Source organism: Taurulus bubalis (assembly GCF_910589615.1).
Source record: "Taurulus bubalis genome assembly, chromosome: 11".
Classification (NCBI taxonomy): domain Eukaryota; kingdom Metazoa; phylum Chordata; class Actinopteri; order Perciformes; family Cottidae; genus Taurulus; species Taurulus bubalis.
Window position 1 is genome coordinate 7422291 of NC_136599.1, and position 11136 is coordinate 7433426.

General features: G+C 41.1%; 1 protein-coding gene across 1 annotated transcript in view; it reads left to right on the forward strand.

The window, feature by feature from the left end:
- The first annotated feature begins 2992 nt into the window (after window positions 1–2992).
- LOC306743677 (forkhead box protein P1-B-like) overlaps window positions 2993–11136 on the forward strand; it is a 9972-nt gene continuing 1828 nt past the window's right edge. The window contains exons 1-12 of the mRNA XM_079226219.1: window positions 2993–3121; window positions 6519–6656; window positions 6760–6849; window positions 7655–7775; window positions 8748–8841; window positions 8962–9069; window positions 9361–9448; window positions 10151–10228; window positions 10317–10512; window positions 10698–10774; window positions 10862–10963; window positions 11115–11136. The exon at window positions 11115–11136 is cut by the window's right edge and continues 106 nt beyond it. Of these exons, the coding sequence (XP_079082345.1) occupies window positions 2996–3121; window positions 6519–6656; window positions 6760–6849; window positions 7655–7775; window positions 8748–8841; window positions 8962–9069; window positions 9361–9448; window positions 10151–10228; window positions 10317–10512; window positions 10698–10774; window positions 10862–10963; window positions 11115–11136 (1240 nt within the window). The 5' untranslated portion in view covers window positions 2993–2995. The remainder of the gene's footprint in view (window positions 3122–6518; window positions 6657–6759; window positions 6850–7654; window positions 7776–8747; window positions 8842–8961; window positions 9070–9360; window positions 9449–10150; window positions 10229–10316; window positions 10513–10697; window positions 10775–10861; window positions 10964–11114) is intronic.

Below are 11136 nucleotides of genomic sequence, written 5' to 3' on the forward strand. Positions count from 1 at the left end.
CATTTGGAACGTCAAAACATACTGAGTGTATCCCCTCGTGAAGGCAGTCTTGACATTACAATGACTACCATTATATAATTACATAAAGATAAGTAAGTATTGCAGTATGCAATGCTTCACACAGTATAGATGAAAATATGGATTAAATCATGACAGAGACTCTGTATGATGAGGACTACAGGGAGACATTGTTTTGCACATCTGGACTGAGGAACCTCACTGCGTGTGACTTTTTTTGTTGTTGTAATTAATCATGCATTATATCACATCTCACATTTTTGTTATTGCTCTATTTGTTTTTTTATTACCATTTTTTTGTATTTAAAATGGATATAATGCATCTTTTCATATAACTAATAGAGGAATATATTTGGCATTTTACATTTTCTCAAAAAAAGGACAACGTTACTATATCTTTTGGAGAGGGGGCTGTTTCTTTGGCTCTGCGCCATAATTTATGGGATCCGCACGTGACGTCACCTCTGTTTACTTTTACATTAGCCACGCCTCTCTGCTAGCAACTTGTAGCTAGCTCGCTACCGAGGAAGGCAGTGCTCCCGACATCTGCTCCTCAGACGCCACCCCGAGTCAAAAGTCTGTCCGCCCACGCACAACTCGGTGAGTTCACGTCGATTTCGACCGCGTGCCGACACTCGCCGAGCGTGGCTCGGATTAATCGCTAAATTGCCGAATGTGTTAAACCGAGGAGAGAGGAGAGAGAGAGAGAGAGGAACGGTTCCTAGGAGCTAGCGTGAGGAAAGGTAGCTAGCTTTTGTTGTGCGGTTAACGTAACGATAAACGCCTCGCGCGAGGTTGGTGGAAAACGGTTCTCCGGGCGAGCTGACATCGGATATTAAAGGCAGCGGGTGTATACAACTAGGTTATTGATATAGATATATATAGGTCAACGTACTAACTTGACCCTCCACCCACTCCCTCCTTGTATTCTCCGTATTAAATGCTCAGTTTAAAGCCCAAGTTATCAACGCCAACCTCCGACCGCGGTGGTTGCTGTTCACCGATATCGATTCCTGTTGCCATCAAGTCAATGATTTCTCAGCCCGTAATTTATATCGTCAGCTAAACTGCCTTTAGCCGTCAGATGACGTTCATTCAGACATGTGAGTATAATGTTTGAGGAGTGCAATGTGTGGACGACGTGAGCTGAGTTAACTTCGCACTATATATGAACCGAGATTGGGAACGATCGCATTTACTAATTATTGATTAATATTGAAACAACGTCGACTGACACCTCTACCGAATACTTGTTTGAGTGCATCTTAAAATGTACATTTAAATATAGATTAACTATGAAAGGGGATTTGATCCATATCAATTGTAATATCCGTTACTTTATAACAGTTAACGGTAACAGTGGTGTTTTAATTGGTTGTGATAGGTCTTTCTTTACCATTTATACAGTGCTTACATTTGAATGCAACTGCAGCAAAAATACATAAATAATAATCTGTATGCGATGGATTATCATAGATGCAATGTGTTGTTCTAGTTGATCAAAAAGCGGTGTGAGTCTGTCTGCAGTATCAACACAGGATAACTTGTGAAAAACATGTATTGCGTTTATTCTGATGCATTGTGAGGATCTTGTGGGTTCCTGTGAAAGCACTGGTCAAAAAGCGGCATTCTTAAGAGTGAGAGGGTGTATATTGTTTACTCTTTTGCTCTTTCCAGGCCCCTTTGCAGTGTTTCCTCTACATTCTTTGAAGAGTGGTGCCCCTCACTGCCGGAGAGCTGCCCCCGTGGTGAGAACTCTTTTTAAATACAGTAACATTTCCACAGCCGGTCCTGAAAACAGTTTCCCCGACAGTGCGACAGTTCAATTATCACAATCCCACAGCATTCAGATAATATCTGTTCTTGAAATAATGCATAATGGAACTAATGTGGAATGGACCCAGTCACCATCCTGGTTCATACGACCCAAATCTCCCCTGACGTTTTTAGAAATGTCGACAGGAAACGTGGCCTTTTGTCTTCAGAAGTAATCCTGATCCTGAAAGCAAAAGTAAACACAGTGGAAACCTCACCAACAACTGCCTGCTTTGATTAGATAAGTTGTAGGTTTACATTGCAGGAGTTACCTCAGTTCTAACCACCTACACAACTTACTATTCAGTTATACTCTATTAGTCATTCTCAGATGCAGGAAACGCTGTTTTTCTTTTTTTAATTAGTTTGTAGCTGATTGTTGGTGCAGGTTTTGGTCACGAGGGGAAAGCTAATCACATCATCAGTCAGATGTCGATGTTTTCTCTCAGTGGCGCTTAGCTGATTGATTGATTAGCATATGGATTTTAATATATGAATGTAGTTGGGCTTATCCTTGAGGCTACGTGGCCTGTTTCATTCGAGGCTTTCTGTGTAGGTTTCCATCTGCTCGCATTATTTGTTTGCCTTCTTTATTTACCTTTGTTTATGCTGTTTGGCTTTTGACTCAAACACGCCCAAGCTGTATACATAAAAGCCTACTTGTGCATTGTACTACCTGCCACAGTCGTTTATCGCACCACCTGGTTAATGGTAAATTGTTCCAGAAGGAAGATATGTTTGCACATAAACACGGACCCAGGGCCCCTATGTTTACAGTAGCCATGGCAGCACTAGATTATTCAACAAATAGACCTAGCATGTTACTCTCTCACTTGTAGAAGAGAATGTTTGTCTTAGTGTGCAGAGCTATAACGTTGTAGTTCTTAACTTTTAATTCTGTCACTTTTTGACATTCAAGGCGAGTTGAGTTTCTTTCTACGTACGTCATTGGTTGATTTCAGAGTCTGACGTGTTGATAGATTTTTATTGATGATAGACCTTATCGCATTGTGAAGTAAAAGGCTTGTCACACACACCCCATAAAGCAGCATTCTGATGGCCTGCCTCCTGTATGTCGTTTTATTGCACTGCTTTATCCGGTTGTCTTGATTTGCGTGTGTGTGTGTGTGTGTGTTTCCTTTCTCAGCTCGGTGAAGTCCAGATGCATGAGTCTGGGTCAGAACCAACAAGCTACTTCTTTCCAGCCAGTCAGACAGAGAACGGGAATAATAGTGAGAATGAGAGTGGAGTGAGGAGCAGCCAGTCTCCTCCTCCAGAGGCACCAAGGGTCAGTAATACATGTTCTGATATACAAGTCTTTGCATATTCCACTAAAATATGACATAAGGGTGATGCTGAAGTTGAAATTGTTTGTTATTATTTGATTAGTAGTAAAACAGAAAATTAATCTGCAGCTATTTTGACAGTTTCTTCTTTGCTTGAGTCCTCTTTCAGAGGGGAAGTGGCAAAAAAATATCCCGTTTCCAGCCGTACAAATGTGCAGATTTGCAGCTTTTTATGTCTAAAATTCTAGTAAACAAGATATCTTTGCTCTCTGGGCTGTTTGAGACAACACAAGTCATTTGAAGATGTCTTCTCATGCCACCTGCATGGAGTTTTAGCGTTCTCTCACAGTTTATTGACAAGATGCATATCTGAAGAATTAATAATAACAATAATCTTTAGTTGCATTCATAGTACATATTTGTTCTGGGAGTTTTTCTGCTCTCAATGTAGTCAAATCTATTACATTGTTATGGGATATTGCTGATATTATTATAATTATTTTCTCAAAACCTTCAAGATGAAACTATTCTCTGCTGGCATTGAATATAAGAAACACATAGGTTTGTGTATGACGGGATCTTGGGACCCAAAATTTAGATTTCTGACTGTTTTAACCTGAATTTTAAACTGTCACTGACACGAGTGATTGGAGTGATTGGAGACAACCAGCTTCTCATTGGCTGCTTGCTTTGCTTCATGCGATAGTAAACTGAATATATTTGGGTTTCTGACTTGCTTGTTGGATAAAACAAACAATTTCATGACATCCCTTCGAGCTGCAGGAAGCTGTGATGGAGTTTTTATTAAGCAAAACTATTACTAAAAGAAATCAAATGATAGGCTTGATTCATGCATAATGAATAGTTTGTTGCCATACTGAAGCGAAAGCTTTTTACGCCGCTGAGTGCCGCTGAGTGCCGCTCTATTAAAGGCTGCATAGGGAGGCATATGTAAATGTTTTTCCTCGACACTAAAAAATATGCGTTACCCCCATTGGTTATGGTACATGTTGATTTCTGTGCACCTGGTCTGGTATCCACAAGTCGTATCTTTTTCATATTCATAAACACGGGGCAGACGCCACACACACACACACGGTTATATGAGAATGTCGGGTACTTTGTTTTGCTATTTTTATACGTAGAGATATCACTTTGAACATCTCACTTTGAATGTCTCTGTTGCTCCGAACTGCAGTGGTTTATATTTACGCTGACGGGGTGGGGGTGGGGTGTTGTTGAGCTCCTGCTGGGCGGAGGGATCAGTGCTATATTGTTGGTTGCATTCAGGCTCACATGATGTGTAGGTTAACGAAGCTCTTTTAGGCTGCCTGTTATTGCCCAGCAGCATTTGTTTTGTTCTCCCCTCAACCCCCCGCACTAAGACAGACTATTAGGTTTGTCCAACTCCTTCTGTGTTTATAATAGCAGACTATTTTTAATCCGTTTTTAATATTTTGCATACTTAAAATGTGCCCGTGAAAACAATGTCACGTTTCTGGTTATTGTACCGTGTCATTTCATATTTTTAGATCTCCTTTTGTTCAATCTTCCCTTGAGTTTGTTGTCGCAAGGGACGCTCTTTCTTGGGCCACACCCATCAGGGTATATTAGTATATATGATATCTCAAAAGGGAAAACAGACGCTGTTTGTTTTTCCGCGAGGTTTTTTTAGCGTTCCTATTTGCTGTCAGTCATCTCTCGGAGTTCACAAGACCAGTCTTGCGGGAACAGATCTGTGTTTACACTCAGTTGCTCACTGGTATGACTCTCAACAATAACAACAACAGAAGATGTTTGGACTTGCGGGCTGCCATGGCAACAGGGATTAGGCTGAGGCTGTTGTTGTGTTGATGGTGTCCACAGAAAAAAACAGGGGCCAACTGGCTCTGTTTGTGGGATAGACCTGTTTTCATTGCTTTGGTGGCCACCTCTGGAGCATTGGATTTCATAAGAAAGGACAAAGTAGGAGGCAGTCATCTGTGATTGTTAGCCCAAAGCCTGTGTGAAATTCGCTGTCAGTTTGTTTACCCCATTCAAAACAGACTCTGCCTTGGAGAGAAATGTTTGTTTGTGGTTCAGACCTTAATTAAAATACGAATCTCAAGTTCTGTTTTCATAAACAGGCTCTGTATGCTTTTTTTGCATTCATTATTTATATGTCTGTGCAATTTTGATTACTCTGTTTATGTTTACTGTAAACATCCCTTGAGCTGTGGGGCTTGACAGTGTGGGGGATGGGGCGGTAATTGCTGCTTGCCTCGCAGCGGATGTTGTTGTTGTTTTTGCGGTTCTGGTTGTTGTTGTTGTTTTGATGGAGTTCTAATTCCCCTAAGACATCCGATGTTGTTGTTGTTGTTGTTTTTATGTTCATTTCTAGCAGAAACAGCAGGAGGGCCAAGTTCCTCTTGCTAGATTGACCGCTGAACTGAGAATAATAAATTAGGAGTAACTATATGTTATCTTTTCTGTTTGATGAAGAGGCATATAGGAGTAGAGCTGCAACAATTGATTGATTAAGTGTCCACAAAAAATGTAAGTGGCAATTATTTTTATAGTCGAATGGTCGCTTTAGTCATTTCTGTAAACCACAATGACAGAGAAAATAATGACATTTACATTGGACAACATGTTGACGAGCACAGACATGACCTGATTACTGCAAAGCTCTGGCACAACAAATGTATGACAGCAATTCGTACTTTCGTCGGCTAAAGGGTGTTAAGATTGTGCAAAACTAAAAAGAAAATCTCTACTGTCTACCATATTAAACCAAAGCAGGTTATTTTATGTCTGACATCAGAGCTCTGACGGTGCTAGTGAGGGAGAGAACAAACTCCTTAGTGAGAGAGCACATGATTTTTGTGTGTGTGGGGGTGGGGGATGTTTTCACAAATAACCCACTGTCCAGCTGTGGAAACGTGTTTTGAGCTGTTGTTCTCAGTCTCAGTTGAACTTTGGATTTAATTATTTTGGATACAAGTATTCACCACTACAAGTTTTATTTATTTTTACCCTGTGTGACGGTGAAACTTTTCCTTTCCTTTTGTGTGTGTGTGCTCTTGTTAAAATCACTGCTAGAATCTCCGTACATACGTACATGACAAAGCAACGGAGGTTACTCCAGCAGAAACAAAGCTGTGTCTCGTAGTCCTTCACCCTGATTTAAAGAGATACGGTTTCTCGTTGACATGTATACGCACTGATTGTCTGCACTTGAACGCAGCCCAAATAGATTGAATGAAAGTAGCTTCCATATACACACACACACACACCCAGAACAGCCTACCTGTGTTGTATACGGTCGTCTATTTAAATTTCCCTTCTAGACTGTTATGTCTGAGTGTTTCTTTTGTGGTATGCATTTGTTGATGTTGTTTTTCTCTCTCTATGATGCAGATTCCAGTGTCATTATCTATGATGACCCCACCAGCAGAGGCCTCTCAGCAGTTGCAGCAGACACCACAGCAGCAGGTCCTCAGTCCTCAGCAGCTCCAGGCGCTGCTCCAGCAGCAAAAAGCACTCATGTTACACCAGGTAATGAGCGTACGTTTTTTTTGTTTTGTGGTCATCAAAATCACCCACATCAAACGCACTGCTTTTATTTATCTTTACTCAAATTGACTCAACATTTCTGCAGCAACAAATTCAAGAGGTCTTCAAGAATCAGCAAGAGCAGCTAAATATTCAGCTGCTTCAACAGAAGAATGCTGGGCTTGTTAGTCAAGAGGTAACTCTTTTTTTTTTTTCTTCTTCATTTTTCCCATTATTGCATATAATTCATGTATGTTGAATTTCTCTCCATTTCATCTCCGTTGGTAGTGTCTGACTTTCTTAAAACGTGCTTCCTCAGTAAAATGTATCGTTATTAGGATGTTTTTATGAGGTCATGAATATTTGATCATTGTAGTAATATTCATCATGCAACAAGGATAATTCGTTCTTAAATGAGTGGCAGGTCTGATTGAGTTCAGCAGGACTCAAGCTTAACTGAGTCATTATAATAACCAGTCGCTCATATCGCACAGCCTGGAATATCACTTTCAAAATGTCCAGTTCTCTGTGACTAACACATCAGCTCGTGCGCATGCATTTGCGTGTGATATCATCAATTAACGGAAATGTATAACACATAGTCGGCACTTGGCGAAGGCAGCAGGTGTTGGAAACAAAGACAATAATTGGATGCACTCGAAGCGGAAATGTGATAAGAAAATAAGCAACACCAGACTTGATTATTGCTCAAATAGATAGTTTGTTTTGTCTTTAAATTGCTCATGACACGAGCTAATGACATTTACATTTGTGCGTTAAGTGCCTTTCTGGTCAATACGCCACACTTTTATGAAAAAAAACATGTCCTCTGTGATATACAGGGTCCTGCTCATTTCTTTCTCATATCATCCTCGAATTGATTTCTAAAGAGATTTCATCCCTGGATCAAACTGTAGACGAACCAGAAAACCAGCTGTGTTCCGTACGAAGAACGGGGGAAGGCATTTACTGACGGATGTTCTGTCGTCTCCGTGTCACAGTTGACGGCTCAGCAGATTGCCATCCAGCAGCAGCTTCTCCAGGTGCAGCAGCAACATCTCCTCAACCTGCAGAGACAAGGCCTGCTGTCGGTCCTGCCCTCCAGCCCCATTGCACTCACAGGTAAGCTGCATTACAGCCGCTGTTTGACGAAGTAAACACTTGAAGTACTCTCGGGTAGCAACGCCGAGGCAGCGACCGATCATAGGGCGTCATGCAAGAACCATTTGTACGAACCCATTTTCTCTTGGGTAGGAACTCGCTTTATACGTGGTCCAGACCTGTCGTAGGAGTCATGTGCAATTAGTCTGCTGTTATCCACGAATGGATTGTACGTTTCATTGCTTTGAAGCCATTTTTAATTTGAAACCCCGAACCTGAAATAAGTCACATTTAATAATAATTATCCTGCTTGACTCTGCAATTGAGAATAGAAGCTGATATCATTCTAAATGTATCATGTAGCTGAACAATATCACCATTCATTTAAAGGAATGGCTACTGATGCTATTGTGTAACACTAGAATATCAATATAGCCATGTTCTTCATATTGAACCATTTATTTCAGTGACAGTATGACTTGCAGGTGACGCTGGCATTAATAGCACTCCTTATTTTCTGACATAGCAGGTCTCCTAATTCCACTTTTCTTTATGGATCTCCGAAAGCAGGACGACAATATAGAACATATGGGGGGGGGAAAAGAGAGAGTAAAGCTAAGAAAATGAAAATATTCTATCATGAGGTCTATTGAGGCTTGTATTTGTTATCCTAACTTGTTTTTATTGATGAAAGTGGCCTCCATGACAGAAACATCTCTCAGTTCAACAAACAGCATCCTCCAAAAAAATTATCATAAAGTTGAATCGCCTCTCTGAAGCCGTTTCACCACAAACTGAGCATTCTAACCTTCATGAAGATGGGATTTACTGCAGCGCTATTGTCTCCGACTGAATTACTTTTAGTTCGCTGCACCTAATAAACTCACTGTGTATACGCCGGCCTCATGATCTCACGCTAATTTGGTTAGCATTACAAAGTGACTCATGCAAATGTAGTGGCACTCAAACGGTTTATTGATATTTGCATTCCAGGCTTAGAGAATAGCAGCCTCATGTCTGCCGGTGGAGACACCAGCCAGCAATCTGCCACCAACGGTCATCAGGCTCCTCTGAAGAAGACGGAAAGGTGCGTGAGCAAATTTACACCGTCCTGTGAGCGCTTTAGTTCCTATGCATCCTGCCTTGAGCAGTGCCGGCATGTTGTCTCCCAGATGCATCATTGATGGTTGATTTGTGCCGGTTGCAGAGGTTCACTGGAGGAAAACACACAGAATAGCCACGCGCTGTATGGAAATGGGATGTGCAAATGGCCGGGCTGTGAAACTGTCTTTGGAGACTTTCAGGCATTTCTCAAGTGAGTGGTGAAACTGTGCATACCATGATGTCATATCATATCATACCATGATGTCATATATATATATATACATATATATATATATATACACACACACACACACACACACAGGAACTGTAAATGTCACATTCTGCAGTCAGAATTCATAAAACGTTATTTCCTCTTGTTTTCCTAAATAAGCTCTGTGGTGAATCTTAATCTTTTTCATGTTGAAATGAAATAATTCTTGAGGCCTGGACGACACATGGTTTCTCTAAAGCATGTCATGATTGTGAATGTGCTTTACCGCAGACATTTGAACAGTGAACACACACTGGATGACAAGAGCACGGCACAGTGCCGTGTGCAGATGCAAGTGGTTCAGCAGCTGGAACTACAGGTACGCATCGGATTTATTTCATTTTTATACTCGAACAACAAAAGGGACTAAACATCTTTTGATTCATTAACAGTACTTCATTTTTCACATAATACTACTACTACTAATAATAATAACTTTATTTATATAGCACCTTTTAAAAACCGAGTTTACAAAGAAGCAAAGCAGAGACGACAACAAAAAGAGCAAAAGGAATAGAAAACAAACAAATAAATGAAACAAAATGAGAGGAACAAAAGAACTGCATAAAAGGACGTAACAGGACGACGTCACATAAAAGCAATTCTATAGAAATGGGTTTTAAGAAGTGGTTTAAAAGACGTCACTGATCCTGTGAGCCTTATCTCCTCGGGCAGGACCTTCCTCAGGTGGGAGGCCCTAATGGCAAAGGCACGGTCACCTTTACACGTATAACGTAACTACTACTAGTAGAGTGGAGTATCCAGTCCTTTTCCTCAACTATTGGAAAAAAAAGAAAGAAAAGAGCTTTCTAAAAATAAAAAAAAGACAGTGAACGCGTGACGACTTTTAGCAGCGGTGGTGTGTTTTTCACACCGGGGCTGCAAACAGAAGTGATGCCTTTTTAGATAATTCCACTTTTCAGAATGCCAGAAACCGACGCAGACTGTAATGTCGTCATTCAACACGCGCCGTTTATTCACCGACTCTCAACTTCTATTCCTGTCTCCTCGTCTCTCACAGTTGAGGAAGGACAAAGAGCGGCTGCAAGCGATGATGGCTCACCTGAAGTCCGCTGAACCCAAACCCGCAGCGCAGCCTGTATGTACCTGGAGCGTAAATAGTGTGTTGCTTGTAGTTGCACTGTTGTTGTCCCGACTTGACCGCGTTTTTTCTTTTCTTCTTCCAGATGAATCTGGGGTCTAATGTGTCCTTCTCTCAGGCAACATTGCCCAAATGCTCGCCTCCTATGAGTCTGTCCCAGAGTGCCACGGCTCCATCCACACCCCTGACGCCGCTGTCCGAGTCCCCGTCGGTCCTCACTCCCAATAGCGTGTTCACTGGAACCACCGTGCGGCGGCGGTACAGCCGCTCTGTGAGCCAAGGTAACGGTGAGCTCATGAACTATAACTTCTTTCAAATTTTTTGGTAGCTTCAGAGCATATGGCCACGGAAAAGGGGCGTATAGTCTTATTCACAATCATATTTTATTTTCACTTTTCCACAGTTGGAAAAGGTTTTTTTTCTTCCTCTCATTTTCATTCTGTATATGTTTTATGTCTATCCACAGATATAGTTGATAATAAGGAGTTCTACTTGAGCACAGAAGTTAGACCTCCATTTACATATGCGTCCCTCATAAGACAGGTAACGTGTTCTTTGCTCTCATTAAAATGCTGTTATGCTACCTCCTTTTTTAATGCAAAAATTCCTTACATGCTCTCTTTCTTTCAGGCGATATTTGAATCACCTCGCACTCAGCTGACGTTAAATGAAATCTACAACTGGTTCACAAGAAACTTTGCATATTTCAGGCGCAATGCAGCTACCTGGAAGGTATGAACCAAACTGCATTTTTAATTTCTTTGGATATTACTATATAAAACAGGGAAAAGTCAATGTAAACATTTGCTTGTGTTTTTATATCTTAATGTGCAATACTTAAGGCACTCAAGTCCTGATGCTATTCCTCTCTTTGATCCTCCAGAACGCCGTCAGACATAACCTCA